This window comes from Helianthus annuus, chromosome 15, assembly GCF_002127325.2.
Source record: "Helianthus annuus cultivar XRQ/B chromosome 15, HanXRQr2.0-SUNRISE, whole genome shotgun sequence".
NCBI classification, from domain to species: domain Eukaryota; kingdom Viridiplantae; phylum Streptophyta; class Magnoliopsida; order Asterales; family Asteraceae; genus Helianthus; species Helianthus annuus.
In genome coordinates this window covers 45,814,197-45,834,590 of record NC_035447.2, presented here as the reverse complement: position 1 = coordinate 45,834,590, position 20,394 = coordinate 45,814,197, and the positions used below count along the sequence as shown (strand labels likewise).

Here is a 20,394-nt window from a genome sequence, read left to right as displayed (position 1 = left end):
TTAGGAGCTATGGTAAAGCTGAAACTGTGGAAGGTATAAGGGGTACGTCATAAGTAAAAAACTTATAAGTTTCTCCGATTAAACTGGCACACCTGTTTCTTTTTGTGAAAACAAATCCGAAACAGTGTGGCACCTTGAAAAAAAAAAAAAACAAAAATTCCATCCATTCATCTGAGCACATGTAAAAAGAAAAAAAAAACGTGAGGTTTATGGCATTAACCATGGGGATGGTGACTCGTGTGGTGTATGTCCGCTAAACTGATCGTATACAAAGCATGTAAGCTCGCAATATCATCCATTCTTCCATCATAAAGTTTAATCGGACTAACATAAGATTTTTTTATATAAGACGGTGGATTTAATATCTTTTAATCTCATAAGCTTGAAATGGGAATAGGTGGAATCGTAGTCTTTTCAGTGTGGGATCCATAGACAACTATACACTACTTGAACTTAATGGATCGAAAATAAGGGCTTGGAAACCGGCGGTTGGGTTTAAGTGGATCGTATATTCACAATCTTGGTTAACGTGTGGTTAGATTTGTCTAATAATATAATTGAATATATCGAAAGCCATTTGTTTTGATTGTGATTCCATTGCGAATAATTTTTCGGGGACGAAAAAAGATAAGTGTGGGGATGTGATGTTAAGTTAAAATAAGCATAGTTTATTGTGTTAAGTGTCGATTGTTAGTTCGTTACATACGTTAAGTGGTAGGAGTTAGGTTACTTATAGAATATCGATGTTTGTGTTTAGCAGGGCTTAAAACAGGGAATAATGAAGGTTTAAGGAGCTGACAAGTCAACATATGGAGCTGAACTGGAAAAAGTCAACAGGGACATCCCCGCGATACGCGGCACATGAGCTGGTTATCTCCGCGACTCGCCTGAGGACATTAAATGAAGTCGGTCCAGATACTCATCCCCGCGATACGCGGGGTGTTACGTGCTTCCTGTCGCGACTCGCGGGCCAAGGTGCGAGAAGAAAGAGTTTTTAATCGCCAAGATTTGATTTTTAGGGTGGGTCCGCTATTTTCTAGAACAAGCAGCCGACAATCAGGTTTTAGACGATCGAAGAGCATCATCTTTCATCATACGCAATCATTCAAAACCCTACTTCATGTTTTGCAATTCCCGAATCATTACCGAAGCTAGTATGACAACAATGAGCGGCTAAACTTCTTATAACTTCTACTCGGATGAACTTTTACATTGTTTGGCATTAATTCTTGTTTGCGGATTCGTGTAACTGGTACAGCTTGACCACTCGTGTTGGATTCTTGGTAAACGTTTATTGTGTTTGAATTATTTGTCATTTATTAAGCGTATTGGCAACTTCCTTGCGTTTTTAGCGGTTTGGTAAATTGGCGGGTAGTTGATACAACTGAACGGGTTATTAGGTGGCATAGTGAATCTTAAAAACTATCCTTGATAACTAATTAGATTCATTAATTCCGAGACCATGTCTATGTGGTGTTTTGAATCGGTAACCAGGTTTTGATGTTAAACGGGTAATTGGGATTTCGGGTAGAGGTTATTCTTTCTCGTATTGATTACAACTTTATTAATTAGCTTTCTAGTTTTTATAATCCAATTCACAAAACTCCCAATCTAGTTGATTTAGTTCTTAGTTAAAAACGCGACACTGACCACAAATTCCCCGTGGATACGATACCCTACTTACGCTATCTACGTAGCTTATTTAGGTTTTTGCATGACCCTTACGACAATCATCATACCCTTATTCATTTAATTAAATAGTAACAACTAATCAAATAATTACCATCATGCCATTCAATTTAATAATCAAGATCATAATAATCAATGGTCCAGATCAGTTCACGCAGTTCACTCTTGGGATTTTGTTCATGTTTGAACCTAATCCTATATATATATATATATATATATATATATATATATATATATATAATGGAGGGTTTAAATGAGAAGAATTTTTTTGTAACAATAAAAAAGAAGAAATTTCAACCAATAAGAATCATTTATTTTACTTCATTTAATTTTTGTATTTGATATTGGTGTAAGGGTATAGTGGTAAACTTAGATAGATCATTAATTGGTAGTTTTCTTTTTTAATAGCTAACAAATTAAATTTGTAACTTATTTTAAAAAAAAAATATTTTTTTTTTCAAAAAAGAAAAAAATTAATTTAAAGTGTAGGATAAAATTACGAGGTGTGTAGGATGAATTACAAGCTGTGTAGGATAAATTTTAATAAGTGTAGAATAAATTTTAGAACATGTAGGATACATTTTGATGTATGTAGGAAAAATTTTTAGTGTGAATGATGATAGTCTTTATGACTAAGTCAAAGATAATAATAAATGAGATAAGAGAAAACTATTTAATATTTTACAATTGTACCCTTTGTTCTTTTTCTTCTCAATTTAATTTTATTCTCAAAGGAACCTCCTCCTATATATATATATAGGGTAATGCTAGATAGAAAACCCTCAAATTCTTAGAAAACTCTGAAAACCCAAATCTCCCCCCATTTTTACCCAACCTCCCGACATTTTTTTTTTTGAAAAAAATTACACATGTAATATACATGTTTTAGAGTGTTTTGGGCGAAAAAAACAAAAAAGCGCCGAAGGGATTTTTTTAAAAAAATAAACAAAATTCAGTGCCTAACATGTGTTAGACAAAAATGCTGAAAGTTGCTGAATTTTTTTTTTTAAATTATCCCTTCGGCGCTTTTTTGATTTTTTTGGCCCAAAACTCTTAAAAACATGTATATTACATGTGTTATTTTTTTTCAAAAAAAAATGTCGGGAGGTTGGGTTTTCTAGGGTTTTTTATATAGATAGGGTTTTCTATCTAGCCCTACCCTATATATATATATATATATATATATATATATATATATATATATATATATATATATATATATATATAGGTAAAGAGTATGGTACAAATCTCACTATCGTACATTATGTACGCTACAACAGCAGCCATACACGTGTCCTGATTCAATTTTAATAAATAAGGGTATATCAGACATTCTATTCTAACATTTTCGACTGCTAATCATTGAATCCCGTCAATTATGGAGTTCGTTTCCTAACCGTTCCATTTAAGTATTCTTCGTTTTCAATTCGATTGTAGGGTTTTTGATTGATTCCACTCAGAACGGCCATTTCAGAAAATGCTTGATTCGTCATTTATTTGAGTTTTGGGTTTTTTTATTTGAAGTTTTTTTATTATTAGATTTGTAATCAGGGTAGAAGATAAGTGTTTATTGGAATTAATTGTTGTGTTACTATATCGCATGTGTCTTTTTATATATCGCATGTGATGTGTTAAAATAATCCAACTAGTAAAAGAATGGATCTGTTGTATAATTTCGCATGTTAAATATAGTCATTTCGCACACAATGAAGTTTGATATATAATTTCGCAAGTTTAATTCGAGACTTCGCAAACCTTAAAGATTTTATCAATTGTAGCTTTTGATTTCGCAATCTTTATGAGTAATTATTTTTTATTTTCGCACAGTGTGTTTCAATTATTGAAATCAAATAATTCAGTTCAATAATTGATTTCAATAATTCATATCAATAATTTTTTTTTATTATATATTCTATGTTTTCATCACTATTGCAAATATCCTATTAAAAAATGGCAGATCTACCAACATCCTCTTCTTCTTCTTCTTCTGAACCAAGTATCAAGCAGGTTTTGAGGAAAAGGATTCAGCAACAGATTCAAGAGGATCAAACTTATCAAGAGATGTTGGAGGCCAACATTTCTCGTGTAACGAAAAACATGAAGAGAAGACAAGAAACTCTGAACTTGTTATCCCAGATGCAAGTGAGTAGTCTTAAAGAAATTGCAGTTATGTTTATGGTGGATTTGGGTGAGAGAGATGAGAAACAATTGAAAGAGTTGGCCGGTGCAATAACTGTATTAAGATGCTCAATGAAGATGAAAATAGAGTTTCTTTCATCTTTTGAATGAACTGTTTTGTTTTGTTTTTTTTTTTTTTGGTGTATGTTCCAATAAATTTGCATGTTTTGTTATGTAATGGACTTGTATTTCGCAAATTTTAATAATTCAATGTGAAACATGCGATTTTCGAACAAAACACATGCGAAATAAAAACACAATTGCCAATTAAGAAACACCAATATATGCGAAATTAATAAGAGAACTAAAGCAGTTGAAACAGTTGAAAACAGTTAAAATATGTAACATAAATACATCATCAAATGAAGTTTAGTTTTCCCTGTCAAAATATGTACTCATCCTTTGTGGGATTATCTTATCCAGATCTTTCATATACCTCTCTTTGTCTGGCCTTTTGTCGAAAGCATTGGCCATTTTAATTATTTTTTGACGATGCATGTTGTGTTCTGATAGAATGATTTTTCTGAGATATCTTGTCCGTAGGAGATGAAGTTGTGCTTTCTGTCTGTTGTTTACTTCATCTTCATTCATAAATCCTGTCACCCATGGTTTTTGGTCTCCTTTGTACGTTTCCATGTGACGCATCGTAAACACTCCACAGTCTACGCCGTTATTCTTCGTCCTCCAATCCATCTCTTTTCTTTCTATCACTGAGGTTGCAAGTTCTTCTATAGCCGGTGTTGGTTTTAAAGCATTTTGTAGGTATAAAACCAATACCCTTCTCTGTAACATTGTAACATTGTGTTAGTAGCTTTTACATAAAATATAACATGTATATGTATAAGTTTTTGTATTACCAGTGTGTCTGGAAGCCCCTTGTATCTTTCCTTAAACTCTTGTTTTGCAGCTGAATTGTCAATCAGATCAATTTTGCCGGATTTTAAGTTGAAGCACAAGACGTAGAAGTGGTCACCTTGAAGTACCGGAATAAACACCAGGTCAACCGATTCAAGTTTTTTTTACCTCATATCTATTTAACATGTCTTCAAAATTCGAGGCAAATATTTTGAGTCGTTGGTTGTCTGTGTATTTCTCCTCGTCGTAACAGATATTCGGCTGTATGTTATGTAACCAGAGTCAAATCCATGCAAACAATGGTTTTTTTTCACATGCGAATAGTGTATGTACCAAATGCGAAATTACAACAGTAGGAGAAATGCAAACATTTGATTATTTTCACATGCGAATAGTATATACAACACATGCGAAATTACAACAGTATGAAAATGTTTCAAAAGCAAAAATTCTGCCATAATACATGCGATTTAGATATAACTAGTTTGCGAAATCATTTAATATGCATTTACTTTTTAGAATTTCAAATGACAAAATGTATATGAAAACATACCATCATTGTGGAATACAAGAAGAATCTGTGTGGTGATGAGTTTCTATCCCTTTTCTTTTCTTCAAGGTTTAGAATATCTACAAATGCATCTATTCCGTTCGATGCTACGTATTGTTCCCTGTAGAAGCTTTCAAACACAGCTTTGAATGTTGCAACCTCAGTTTTTGATCGGTAAAATTCTTCTCTGCCAGTCATAAAATAAATAATTAGTTTTTGTTTTGTGTATATTTTTATTAGATGTTTGTTTGTTGATATATGTTTTTCTACTTACTGCAAGCCTGCAAAGGTAGCAAATGTGAAGCGGATCACACTCAATTCTTGGGTCAAGAGTGCTTCATGCATGTTTACCACTCTATTGCAGCAAGGGGAACAAAATTTGTCTCCAAGCTCTGCACATCTTTTCTCACCTCTTATTTTTGCTTGTTCTATTGTCTTATAAAGCAGTTCGTTTAACCCTTTTGGTATAACTTGTTTTGGAACTTGCTTTGGCTTTGTGGCTTTTCTCCCCTTAGTTTGTTTTTTTTCCTTTATCTTCTTCCAATGTTGGTCCTATGCTCAAAACCAACTCAACTGAATGCAATTCTTCAGCAGTTACCTGAGGGCATTCAGGTTCTATTTCCTTTTCAACTTCAACGTCCGTATCGAGTTGTTGAGGGTCTTTTTCTGGTACTTCTTCCTGGACTTTTGGTGTAGATTCTGCCAAGTTCACTGTCTCTTCGACAACAGTTTCATTTTCACCAGTTTCTGCATGCCAGAGTAATTTAAGATATACAATAATTTATGATGTTTAATTTTTCTCCTAAAGTAAAGGGTTTTATTACCCTTGGCAGTTGTTTGGTAAGCATATATGTTAGGATCTGAGTTTGGATTGATTGTGATTTGTGTTTGAATTTAGATGAACAAATGAAAGAGTAGTGCAGTAGATTTTAATGGAACCAAACTTTTCACAATCAAACAGAAGAAATGCTATCAATCATACATTTTCAAACACTGAATCAAATGATTAAATTTATTTTTAAACTCTGATTACAATGTGTGTATGATATGCAAACTCCCCCTCAGCCTGAGCTCAGTGTTTGTTCGTGCAGAAAGAAGATGGTGAATGAGCTAAACAGAACAGTACAAAGTACTGTTCTATTTATAGGCACTTGCAAACCACTGAGCATCAAAGCTGACGTCACCATTAAAGTGACATCTAACCTCCTAACAAACTCTAACCTCTGATCTATACAAACACTGCTATGCTAACTACTGATATTACATTTCAATACACAAAACAGACTCAAACTGCTGCTGCTTCCTTCCACTGCTGTGAACCTAGCAGTACTTGTTATGATCAACAGTGCTTGAACCAAGGCAGTAGATTGAGCAACAGAGCTTTAGTTCTTCTATCAGACTTTGTCTTGATCAGCAGTTGTAGGTCAGCAGTTTGCATGATCAGCAGATAGGAGGTCAGCAGATGTTGAAACCACTTTCAAGGGGAGAGACTTGCAACCAAACATCTGCTTATTTTGAATCTACTGCTGTGATCCAGTTTTGGCTTTTATTATCTATTCCTTTGGTAGGGTTCAATCCCAACAATCTCCCCCTGGAACAGATAATGCCAAAACTCTCCATTATTGTAGATTTTTATTGCGTCAACAACAGTTCCCTTATTTGCCCTTTGAATTGTAGTTCAAAGGTTAAGGCATCTGTATCATCTTCATCCCTGCTAAGTGGAAGATCAAGGAGATCCTGCAAATCTTCAAGTCTCAGGCCAAGAGCTTGTTCCCTTGTAAATTTCTTCACTTCGCCATCTGCCCTGACCATACTCAATACGTGGTTCTGTTTATCAGTTTTCCACTCTTGTATTTTTAGGGGAGACGGGTTTCTTAGGAGATTTTTATTTGTAGAGGAGTTTGGTGAGGCTGGCCTATTCATAACTGGCTGAGCAGTGTTTGCAGATTTTCCAGTTCAGATTCTTCTTTTAGCATTAACAAAAAGCCCTTTTTCACAATGGCATTTCCAGTAAGAATCTCTTGAACTGTTTCAGAACCTAACTGACTTTGTCTCCTTCTTTTGTAGATAGCAGTACCAGCAGGAGCAGTGGTTCTTTTGGGATGTGGCTTTGATGATCTTTTCGAAACCTCTGCTTTGGAGTAATCAGGCTTTTATGGAGCTGTTGGATCTTTCTTCCTTAGCTCTTCCAACCTTTTGTAGGTGGCCCTGACCCTCGCTTCTCCCCACTTAGACACAGAGTTCTTTGACCCATAATCAGCAATTATCAGCTCCTCTTTCATTCTCTTCAGCTCTAAAGCCTTATCAGCTTCAACATTTTTGAATTTTTTTGGGGGAGTCTGCTCGACCTTATTCTTGATCATTTCATAAATCCTGGCTACTTCCTCTTCAAGCTCAGGAATGGTCCAGTTACTGAACATGTGTTTCTCCCCCTTGTATGTCTTGTAGGTCATGATGTTTTCAATGTAGTCTTTTCTCAAGGACTCATCTGCCTTCTCTGAGATTTGCTGACATACATTTTTTGCAAACTGTTCCAAAGCTCTAGAAACTGATAGTTTTGTTGATACTCTCTATCAGATTTCCCTTGTTTGTTTTTGATTGAGATATCCTCTGCTTGCTTGCCTTGGATTTTCAAGTATTCTTCAATATTAGTTGGCCTGGGATATCCTTCAATCGATGGCAAGCTCCTTTTGGCAGGGTCATCCTCATAGTAGAAAGACTTAATTTCATCTCTGACTGTCACAAGTTCAAGAGGAAATTGAACACCTGCAGGAGGTAAGGGTTTGTACATTTGAGCTGAAAAGAGAGGAATGGGTTTTGAAACTGTGACAAGTGCTTGGGATTTTGAAGCTTTTGGTGGTGGTGATGGAGAATCATCATCTGATATGACAACCCTTCTCCTTTTTATTTTAGAGATGGCAGATGATGTTCTGGGTGGATCAGTGGGAGTGATTTGGATGGCAGTGGTTTGTGACTGACTAACAGCTGTTGAAACAACTGGTGTTTCAACCACTGTTGTCATTACAACAGATGTTTTGGCATCTGCTGTCTTCTGCTTTAAGGCAGGAACTGATGGTGGTGGTAAAGCAGTGGTAGTGGTGTGTGTTGAAGTGGTGTGTGTTTGAGTGGGAGCAGATGTTTCAGCAACTGCTTGGATGGTGGTTTGATGTTGGTGGCTTTTGGACAGTGGTTTTGGAGTGTGCTTTGGAAGGCTGGATGGTGTGGATTTGGGTTTCCTTACTTTTCTAGTAAGATTTCTTTTTGGAATCAGATTTTGATCATCCTTTTCACCAGAACAACCCTGCGCATTCAGCTCTATAAAAGCTCTTTTCTCCTCATTCCACCTTGCTAGATCCTTTGCCGCTCTATCCTTCTTTACACTTATGACAGCATCATCAAGTGCATTTTTTGTAACATCAACCTTTTTACTACCATCTGGCAAAGGAATATCTCTGAGCATTGCACCTGTTACTGTATCAAGATATAGCCCATCATCAATCCCCTTCTTTACCCACTCCTTAATTTTCTCTTCCTTTTTGGCATTATCTGCAGGAAGGTCATCAATATAAAGCACAGTCGGAGGAGCAGTGCCAGTGGTTGTCAACAAATGGGCCTTAAGAGGCTTGATGTCATCGTTTGTATCCCTGAACCTAGACTCCATTGCCTTTTTGAGATTTTGAACATGTTTTTCATGTTGTTGCTCGGCCAACTGAAATTGTTGATGGAGAAAAGGTTGAAAGAGGTTCCAGAGCTCATTTGTAACATCTGCTGTTGGTGGAGCAGGTGTTTGAGATGGAACAGTAGTGGATGGTACCTTTTGAATTGTTAGCAACTGTTACAGCATTTCTTTAATTTTTGCAACAGATGCATCCAATTTTTCAACATGTTTCGTCAATTCTTGGTACTTTAAACCATCACCCAATTTAATAGGATCATCTGATTTCCCACTAGCAGTGGTTTTATCAGAAGTGGAGGTAGGGAGTGTACTCCAAACATCAACAACTGATGCCCCTTTTTCTTGGTACTGGGGTCTTCTTCCTTCAACACTTGATAATCTTTTAATGTTACCAGTGGTTAGTACAAACTCCCTAGCAGATAACAGAGGTGTTATAGAAGGAATTGCCTCCAAGGAAGTCTTATTGATGTAACCACTGTCCAAGTGTAAACCTATAGGTTCAACACTTGTAGTGGCTGCTTCACTTGGAATACCACCAAGAGTTACTTGTAACTCAAGGGGTGTAACCTCCTCAAGTTGTGTTAGTGGGTTAGCAAAGATTGATACATCAAGCCCAGTCTCTTGTTGAGGTATTTTCTCATGAACGGTTGATTGAGAAGGACTGGTTTGTGTTAGGTTCAAATCAATTGCATCCAACAGTAGTTTGGTGTTTGGCGGAATTGGGGATGTGAAGGTAGGTTTAGAAAGCGGAATTGCCCCAGGAATTGGGCTGTGGAGGATGGAAACGAGTGCTTCCAGAGCCTCATGATGTGGTGACCCTATTTGTACAACCTGTTCTTTTTGTGAAGAGACAGGAGGAGTTTCAGGTATGGGTTGAGATATTTCTACCAACTGCTGTGAGGAAGTAGCAGCAGTGGTTTGTTGTGATTTTTGTGTAATCACAGGCAGTTGCTCTGGTATCTCATCCTCCAGAGTTGCTTTGTTGATGGGTTTGGGGGGTTTTTGATTTTTCTTTTTCTGTGGTTTTGTGGTGATTTTAGGTGTGGGTTTCAAGGCAGTTGTTTGGCTGCCTTGATCACCTTGAGCAGTGGGCTCAGCAGCAGATACCTGAGGAGCAGTGTTTGCTGCTAAAGTCTGCTCAGGCACCTCTGCTTGTGTTTTACAAGGTGCTAACATTCTTGAAAATGTTTCAGCAGTTAAGCTGTTTATTTGAAAAGATTCACCTTGGTTTATTACCGCAATATCATCCTTACTGAACTTTTTCTCAAAATAATAACTTAAGAATCTTGGAAACAGTAAGAATGATTTTGTTTCAACATTTTTAACCAAATCATTGAAAATTTCCTTGGAATAGTTAAGATTTTCTCCTTGTAAAATAGCATACCCCAAGTTTTGAATTTTCATTGGTATTTCATTAAAGGAGGTGGTTTTATTTGAAACACACATGAGAAGGGTATGAAATAAAAATCTGGTTGCAGAAAGGAAGAAACCTTTTTGTAAGGTGTCCCTCTTCATTGTGTCTGCATACCCTCTCTCAATGAAGTCAGTTTTTAACTCGTTTTTAGGGAAAGAATCTTTACCTTGCAGATCATCGAGTTGAAAGACTTCAGATATGGTGTCATACCCCGATTTCCACGTGTCTCACCGGTGGGCCCGGTGGGGGATTACCGTGACGTAGTTGGCAACATTATAGTCAAACCACACAATAAAAATGAATGCACAGCGGAAGCAATAAGATAATATATTTCAACGTTAAGTGTAATATCAATGTATCACTATTGTTGAAATAATAATCCACAGGGGATCAAATAGAAATAACAAAAGTATTGTTCAACAGACTTCAGGTATCTTAAGCTTGCGAGACTTCTAGTGATGCTAAGGAGAAATCCCAGCCAATTTCGCATAGTACCTGCATTTAGTCTTTTTGGGGAAAATACGTCAGTTTACACTGGTAAATACATTTAACTGACACTTTTGTAAAATGTTTGATAAAATTGGTTTAAATGCTCAAGGCACAAACTCTTTATAACTTGGGATAATTTATAATCAAATCTTGTAAAGAATTACATGTTACTATGCGTTCGGTCGCCCGAGTCGTATCGGGTTAAAGTTTAATAGACACACCACATAGTATAAAACTGTGGCGGGTAACCAACGGCTACACTTTTATAGTTATGGACATAATGCCGGGTGTACGCCTACACCGGGATGTCAAAGTCGTGGCCATTCGTAAATGCTGCTAAGGATATCCGGGACATGGTCATTAAGCCCCCAAAGGCGGTAAGCCAACAAAACAAGTTTTTAAACGGGTCACATTGATAATACCCAACTACTAATGAGTTGGGGTCAATTGCCCGACCAAGCGGTATTTTAGATACCGTAACCCAAGCCCATATAACGGAAAATAAGTTAAAAGTATTTACCTTTGCAAGTATAATTCCTTAATTTGAAATAAATTGCAGATAGCTTTTACTGGTCCCCTAATCTGGAACGAAGGTTTAAATTAACCTATTAGAATCCTAACGGGTCTTTAATTTAGCCGCAGCCTAGACCGGTCAGTTTCGAAGGATAGTTACGGTTTAATCGCGTGAAAGGCGAAAACCGTGAATGGAGTGTGATTTTGACCCAACAAGTTTGAAGACTTGTTTTATATGGGTATAATAATCATACTCTGGATTTTGGGGTCCCAAACAATATGGTTTGACCTGTTTCCGCTAATTTATGTAAACTAGTTACGTAAGCCGAACCGTGTGCGCAAAAGGCGTAACGGGTAACCGTAAGAGTCCTATACTGATTTCCTAAGTCAATATGCCTTAAAGAGGTTGTGGTATCAGTAGGATACCTTCCATAATGCCCGTAACGAGTTTAAGTTGATATTATGCCCCGTAGGGGTATTTCGGTCTTTTTAAAGATTATAAAAGAGGTTTCAGAGTTCTACAGGAAATCTGAGTTTCCCGAGCAGTTTATAAAGTCTAAAATACTTTATTTATTAATTAAAATTAGTAGCAACTGGAATCGGGTCAAAAGACCTTGTAGAACTCAAGTTATGGCCGAAAAGGGTATATTCGGTATTTACCAAACCGTTGCCATAACCGCAGGTTATGAGCAGGTTAAAAATAATTAAAAATCTTTAAAAATCCCAAAATATTATTTTACATCAGCGAGCAAAAGGTTTGGTGTCGAAATCCGGGTTTAGATAGGCGTTATGCTAATTGCGCTATTTAATTACTAAAGTTTCGCAATTTGCGCTATTTAGCATAACTCATATTCTGGACCTCGGATTGACGTGAAATTTTAGGGACATGTTTAGAAATCAGTAACCAAGGTTATGATCCTTTCACATGTTCGAAATTCTCGTTTTAATTTAAAAAGGGCGTTACGGTCAACTTTTAAGCATTTAACGGAAATGTGTAAAAGGCTCGGACAAACAACGAACCGGTCACAGAGGGTTATACCATCATGTAACCTGGTCCTAAGAGAGTCCTAAGGCATATCTAAATCAAACTTTAACGGGTCAGAACTGAAGTCAATGCAAAAGTCAATCTTTTGCAACTTTCGGCTCCGAACCGGGTCTAAACAGAAAATGGTCGGATCAAACAAGCTTAGACTAGTTAATATACTTATTATCATGTTTTATGAGTGTTTAAACAGGTTACATATCATCTACATTACAGATTACGTGTAAAATCGCAAAATAGCTTTCTGTTGACTTTTTCTAAGCATGTTTGACTCGTCATTTGAACTAGTTAGAGTGGTGATCAGGGGGAACCCTTTTAAGGGGTTATTACCCACATAAATACCAACTTATAACTACTTTCAATTTGAGATATGACTGAGCCATTGAGGACTAATCTCGAAGTCAAACCGTAATTACGACGGTTTGATTTTTAGCTACATAACTAAGCAAAAACTAAACCACAAAGGATTGAACGACTTACAGAAGTCCAATGCAGATAGGAGAAGACTTGAGAGTGTTCTTGAGCTCCAGATGTGATCAAGAAGGTGTGAGGAACATTGTTGCAACCTTATGGCCTTTTATAGGCAATGAGGATCACTAAGATCATCACACAAGGGTCTACAAGGCTACCTTGATGATCAACAACTGTCCCTCAGTGCTAAAATATGATTAGGGGTCGCCCATATCTCTAGAAGATCTTGGCATTAATGTTTTACCGCTTTAAACAGCCAACAACCAACTTTCTGTCGCTGGGCGTCGCTTACGGACCGTATGGCACGGGCCTTGCGGTCCGTAAGCCTGTGGCGGAAACACTTTTACCCCTTCACCCCCTTACGGTTCGTAAGGCATGACCCTTACGGTCCGTAAGCGATCATCAGTGGCAAAAAAATTTAACCTTTCATGATTTGAATGGTCAACTTGAAATTAATAATTTTGATGGATTGCCTTTAACCCATACTTGCCCAGATGTCTACCCCATTATGCAATATGGGTTTGTAAGAAGGATGGGCTCATGGCTAGTTATTTATCTTGCATTATTTTCTTAAGACCCAAATTAATCAACTTGGATATTTTTGATTATTATTAATGACCCGATTAAGATTAGGTGCTTATAAATTTGCTTGGGGTCTCGGGATTTATAGTGTCGAAGTCGCTCAGAGGTATAAAATTAACATGTCGACATATTCGAAAGTCCTACCGCATATCTTAATTAAATCCGGGTTTATATTATTTTTGTCGTATTTGACACGTGTCATTTATTTATTGGACACAAAAATTCGAGGTGTTACATCCTCACCCCCTTAAAATAAATCTCGACCCGAGATTTACTGAAACAAATAAGGGTATTTTTCTTTCATCGTGGATTCAACCTCCCACGTGAATTCGGGACCTCTACGGGCATCCCACTTGACCTTTACGATAGGTACATGCTTCCTTCGAAGCTTCTTTACCTGTCGATCTTCAATCGACAAAGGTTTTTCCACAAATTTTAAGCTCTCATCTATATGCATATCTGTATGTGGTATCACCAATGATTCATCGGCGAAGCACTTCTTTAGATTGCAGATGTGGAACACATTGTGAATTCCATTGAGCTCCTCTGGTAAGTTTAACTTATAGGCAACCGACCCGACACGTTCGATAACCTCGAAAGGTCCTATGTATCTCGAGCTTAGCTTGCCTTTCTTACCGAAACGCATCACCCCCTTCCAGGGTGATACTTTTAATAACACTTTATCACCTACTTCGAAGTGAAAATCTTTACGCTTTGGATCTGCGTAACTTTTCTGCCTATCTCGGGCAGCCTTGAGACGGTCTCGAATCTGGACAATCTTGTCCGTTGTTTCGAAGACTATCTCTGGTCCTGATAACTGGACATCTCCAATTTCCGCCCAACAAACAGGCGATCTACACTTTCTACCGTATAATGCCTCGAAGGGCGCAGCCTTAATGCTGGTATGGTAGCTATTGTTGTAGGAGAATTCGATTAGTGGTAGATTCTTATCCCAATTACCACCTAGATCGATAGCACATGCACGCAGCATGTCTTCCAACGTCTGAATAGTACTCTCACTCTGACCGTCTGTCTGAGGATGGTAAGCCGTACTAAAATTCAAACGTATGCCCAAAGATTGCTGGAAACTTTTCCAGAAATGGGACGTGTATCTAGTATCCCTGTCAGAGATAATAGACACAGGTATGCCATGCAAAGCTACAATCTTATCAACGTATAACTGGGCTAACATATCGGAGCTATAAGTCTCCTTGATGGGTAATCATAGCAAAAGCGTTATAAAATTTTCTGATGTTTTTGGATTTTCTAAAATTCTTACTCCCCCTAAAATTCAAATACATCTAAAGAAAATTGAAAACAAACTGTACAGAACATGACAACTGATATCGAAACACTTCAATTCTCCATCCGTTTGGCTTAAACAATCAGAACTCCCCCCACAACAAACTATTTTCCCATAATGATTTCAAAACACTTAAGTTTGTTTTAATCAGAATGATTTTTCCGGAAAATAAGTCCTTTTGTAAAATGGGGGTTCAAATCATCATATTGTTTTACCAATCTTATAAATGATAGTTAATTCAAGTTCAATTTAATGACCTTGATTTAACCACTTGTAAGATTAACTAGTTCTCATTCTGAACCACTTATAACATCCACAAACATACAACCACTTGTAGATTTAGCAATTAAGCTTATCAAACCTGTTTTTCAACCAATTACCATCTTTTGGTTGAATTCTCAAAGTGCCGATTCCTACTACTCGCTTACAAACCTGGGAGTTCCGGCAAGTCCTGCAAAACCTCAAACACAGATTAAGAAGGATGCCGATTCATGATCCATGATACCATCTTGGGATCTCCGGCAAGTCAGGATTTTATTCTTGAAAAAATATATCCACCCAAGCCTGACCTTCCTTGGGTGTAACCTCATCGTTTTCATTGTTCCTTTCAACCGACTTGTAAACCCACCCTATGGAAGCATAAAAATCCTTAATGCTTTGGGCCTTACCACTCACCATTTTTCCAAAGATGCGTTTTACATTTCCGTTAAAAGTTTTTTCAACATCAAGTTTCTTCTTGTCAGAATAAAATTGATTTGAAATTTCAACTTTTCCGATTTTAGATTTGTAATTTTTAGCATTTAGTGGCGGAAAATTCACATCGTCCACTTTCGGAATTTTTCTTACAATCTCTTTCTCAACATGTGGCTCCTCTGATTTTATGGAATCAGAATCATTACCAGACTTTTTACCTGAACCTTTTACAACCCATTTCTGATTTGTAGCATTGTCTAATCTTTTGGAAGCACTCTTTGAACATTCTCCTTTTTCCTAAGTTGAATTTTCAAAACCTATGAACTTTCGGGTTGACAGTTCAGTTTTTTCAACAATTTTTTCTTTCATTTTTCTTGAGACTTCTTGTTTTGGTCGAAATGTCTTTGGACAATCTTTCGCAACATGACCCACAGCTTTACACTGAAAACAAGATCTCTTTTCAACCTTCTTCGGATCTTCCTTCTTCTTCATGTCCTCTTGCTTCTTAGCAAGGAATTCTTGATTCGTCTGATTCCTGAATGATTTTTCTTTTTCAGCTTCTGTTGTTTTTCCTGCAACAAACATTGTTTTTGGTTCATACATTTTTTCATTTTTATAGTTTTTCGGTGGAATAAAACCAAGACCTTTCTTTTTGAAATTACGATTATGGTTTGGTTTCTGTCGGAAACAATAACCACAATTGTAACCCATTTTCTTGTTGATTCTTTGTTGATCTCTTGAAATGTATTGTTTAGGTTTTCCATTAAGATTGAAATCTTTTATTTCAGAAATATTAATTTCTGTTATTTTGAAAACCTTTTGAATCATTTCAAGTCTAACACTTCTTATTGGAAAACTCTCGTCAGAATATAATTTGTCAGAACCTTTCAAAGTATATGCCACTTTGACCGATTCATCATTCAAATTAGACTTTGAAAGTAAAAATTCTTTATCATAAACCCGTTTGTCCTTTTTATTTGTTGGCTTTGACGCACTGGACCCAGACTTTGACTCGGGTTTTGACTTCGGTTTTGATTCCTCATTGTCATCTGTGTCTAACACCTGATCGACCATACTTTTTATCAACTTTGACTCATGATCAGTATCTGATGACGTATATGTGACATCAATACTTTCTGGTAAGTTATCCGACGACCCAGACTCCCATTTCAAATTGATCGCTTTATTGACTCTTTCTGAATTTGGTTTTCGAGGTGAATATCCATTTTCGACCGGGGGCGGACATCTATTGTAGGATACACTCGGTTTCTTACCAGAAGCTTTCAACTTTTCTTCAACATTTGTCACACACTTTTCTTCATCCGATGTCTCCTCTTCTTTGAACGTCTTTAAATCTTTCACTACCGGATAAATCCTGTCAACCACAAAAGTAGAACATGAGTAACTATCTAATAATTTCTTGACTTTCTCAGTTTCTATCTTTTGTGTTGCCAATTCCAGCTCGAGATCTGCACATTTCTTTATGTTATAGTTCGCCGTATCAAGTTGTCTCAGATAAGCTATCTTCAAAGTATTCATAGCTTCAGCTTGTTCACCATCAGAATCTGTATATTTGTTGATTTCTCTGTTCATAGTATCATACGATTCTTTCAACTTATGAATATTGTGCAACAGCTCATTGTTTTGTTTGATTAACGAATCACAGTTTAAACACTTTTCAGAAACTTCAACTCGTTCTGCATCAATCTTCACTTCAAATTCTGGAACTTCTTTGACATTTCTGCCTGGTTGTAAAAACTCAGCTCTTCTTCTTTTCTCAGCTTTCGCTTCTTCCTTCAATCTCTCTTCCTCTTCTGCCTCTTCTCTGTTCCTTCTTCGTTTTTCTTCAGCAGCTTCCATGACTTTTCTGCACCGTTCTGCACATTTCAAATCATAAGCATTAGCAAAGAAAGCATGAGAAGTGTTTTTGGACATCTCTTTGGCCATAAGATTTTGATCTGGACAAAAATCATCCCAGGTAAAACCTTCAGCCAACTTCTCATCATCTTGCTCAGCCAAACACACTTTGCTGTCTTTCGGAAGATACTTTTCCCAGGTAAAATTATCATATTTTCCCTGACTAACAACACATGCTCTTTTTGAATTATCCATCACATCTCTCCCATGAGCTGTTTGTGCCTGCTGCTGTACTGGTGGTGTGATTTGATGATAAATGGCCTTCTTGTGATAGTCATTGTTTCCGAAAGGATTCTGGGCACCGGTAGCTTCACGGTTTTTGCACTCCCTCTTGAAATGCCCCTTCTCCCTACAACGAAAACACATAACTTTAGATTTATCAAAACCCAAAGCTGAAACGTTTGCATCACGAAAATCATCACGGCCTGTAATTTGTTTAAACTCTTCAGCACGTCTCATCACACTCGCCATACACCATTTTATATCCATTAATTCCATTTCCTCAGCATCAATTTGATCGTAATCCTCTTTCGTGAGCATTGGATTACCGATCTTTCCTGCAACAAAACAACTATAAGACTCTAAAATCATCCCTAACAAAGACATTTGATTTTTTGCAATCTCTTCAGTGTAGTCTTGATCATTTTCAAGGCTTAAAACAATGTTACACTGAAGTTTTCTACCATTCTTTGTTACAGAGATGTTAGGATCGTATGATGAAAATCTTGTGCTGTTTGATCCTTGAGATGCCTTCTTCTCAGGAGAATCTTTAACACTGTAAGCAGTTTCGATCTTTGGAGAATACTTTGTAGAATCCGTAGCACCACTCTTGTAGTACAAACTGATATCCTGTTCTCCATCATAGTTCTTCATCCTAGCGATCTTCCTCTGCTCCATCTCCTGAGCTTCCAGATGTTTGATAAAATCACCCAGTGTCATTTTCTTATATTCTGCTTTCTTTGCTCGCAGCATCATCAGAAATGTTCCCCATGTTTCATATGGTAATGCATCTGCAAGTTTTTCAATTAATTCATCAGTATCTTTCTTAACACCAAGTTTCGTCATATTTCTAACCAAGTTACAATATCTATCAATAATTTGCTTGGTATTTTCATTTTTCAATCCTCAAACAAATCAAATTCCTTTTTCATGAGAGACATTTTATTTCTGAGCATATCATCACTTCCGGTAAACTTTGCTTCCAGCTCTGTCCAAATAGAATACACAGTTCCATCATGTTGAAGCAGTATCAAAATATCTTCTTTTATAGCTTGCTGAAGAAGACTCACCATCAATTTCTCATCTCGATATTTCTTTTTATCTGCAGTACTCATCTCTCTAAGTGTTAGCGGAGTACCATTCACAACAGCGTTCTTTGTAGGTTTAACATATGGTTCCTCGGTGTGTTCCCACGCATCAAGATGATACGCCTCGAGCCAATTTCCAAAACGTTCAGACCACACGTTGTAATCGTCAATGTCCATGAGTTTTGGTGGTTTCTGAGACGTTCCGGTTTCGTTTTCAATCATAGCACTTTGAGTTACTGACATCGGTGTAGCAAAAGCGTTATAAAATTCCGTATCCATTGATACCAATTGTAGGACAAGATGATACGCCTCGACCCAATTTCCAAAACGTTCAGACCACACGTTGTAATCGTCAATGTCCATGAGTTTTGGTGGTTTTTGAGACGTTCCGGTTTCGTTTTCAATCATAGCACTTTGAGTTACTGACATCGGTGTAGCACTTTGAGCTCTGATACCAATTGTAGGATCGATCTCGGCCCTGTTTGAGTCGTTCAGATAAGTTCGTATCCGAATTAAGAGGCAGAAACTAATAATTCGGTGCTATTGAAGCTGTATTCACTTTAATATTGCTGTATTATTGACCAAATGTTCAAATGTCACAAAATTTTCACAACTTATGCAGACTGTTCAAAAGAGCGAAGCTATCACAGTTCTATAAGTGAACCAACACAAGTTCCAAAAGCGAACCAACACAAGTCTTAGAAGCGGACCAGATGAAATGTCCAATGAGCGGACCAGAAGACTTGACCAGATAAGCGGACCAAACAACTAAACCCTTCGAGCGAACTGTCTTTCGAGCGAACCGATCAATTTACCGGATAAGCGGACCAGTTGATTGACAAATGAGCGAACCAGATGCACTTTTGAGCGAACCAGAAACTGTCACTAAAAGCGGACCAAGCTGAATTTTCGAGCGAACCTAACCCAAAAATGTTCCTTGAAGCGAACCAGACAGGTATTTTGGAGCGGACCTGATTGATGACGTCACTTTTTGAGCGGAACCGTATAAGCGAACCCCCTAAAAATCAACTTTCTAGGTCGATTTTAGATCTGAAAACTTCAAGGGTTTGTTAATTCATGATTCCGAGCGTACTGTGTGATTTTGAGCTTGTTTTACCGTAAAAAAATTCTGAAAAACGTGAAGAAAGTGTAGAAAATCAGAAGAAATGCAGCTAAAATGGCAAGAACTCCTCCTCCTGAGCTCTGATACCAATTGTAGGATCGATCTCGGCCCTGTTTGAGTCGTTCAGAGAAGTTCGTATCCGAATTAAGAGGCGGAAACTAATAATTCGGTGCTATTGAAGCTGTATTCACTTTAATATTGCTATATTATTGATCAAATGCACGATTACAAGGTTTGACAGCACTTCGGCAGAGTACCGGAACAAATACACCTTCAACTATGTGTTTTTGACTATCTTCGTTCGCTCATAATACACCCACTATATATAGTATAGTTGGTTCGCTTATATGGACGACCATATAAGCGAACTGATGTCACACCCCGATTTCCACGTATATCACCGGTGGGCCCGGTGGGGGATTTCCGTGACGTAGTTGGCAACAATATAGTCAAACCACACAATTATATGAATGCACAGCGGAAGCAAATGATAAATATATTACGTTCCGAATATGAAATAACATCAAGTGTTACGACGGAAAGTAAAGGATCCACAGGTGAATCAAATCAAAGAAATTGTTCAACAGACTTT

At 37.2% G+C, this 20,394-nt stretch overlaps 1 protein-coding gene across 1 annotated transcript; it reads right to left on the bottom strand.

The window, feature by feature from the left end:
• Positions 1-4,236: 4,236 nt before the first annotated feature.
• LOC110909597 lies at positions 4,237-5,187 on the bottom strand. The gene is made up of 3 exons (XM_035984307.1): positions 5,142-5,187; positions 4,725-4,840; positions 4,237-4,650 (listed from the first exon to the last, which is right to left on the bottom strand). Exons 1-3 carry the CDS (start codon positions 5,185-5,187, stop codon positions 4,237-4,239), a joined length of 576 nt encoding a protein of 191 aa, XP_035840200.1.
• Positions 5,188-20,394: the final 15,207 nt, after the last annotated feature.

Excerpts from the sequence above, each read along its gene's own strand:
- LOC110909597 (XM_035984307.1), bottom strand. The coding sequence starts at position 5,187 with ATGTATTATGGCAGAATTTTTGCTTTTGAAACATTTTCATACTGTT. Across the intron at positions 4,841-5,141 it reads TGAAACATTTTCATACTGTT|GTGACCACTTCTACGTCTTG; the intron begins GTAATTTCGCAT and ends CGGTACTTCAAG. Across the intron at positions 4,651-4,724 it reads AGGGGCTTCCAGACACACTG|AGAAGGGTATTGGTTTTATA; the intron begins GTAATACAAAAA and ends ACAATGTTACAG.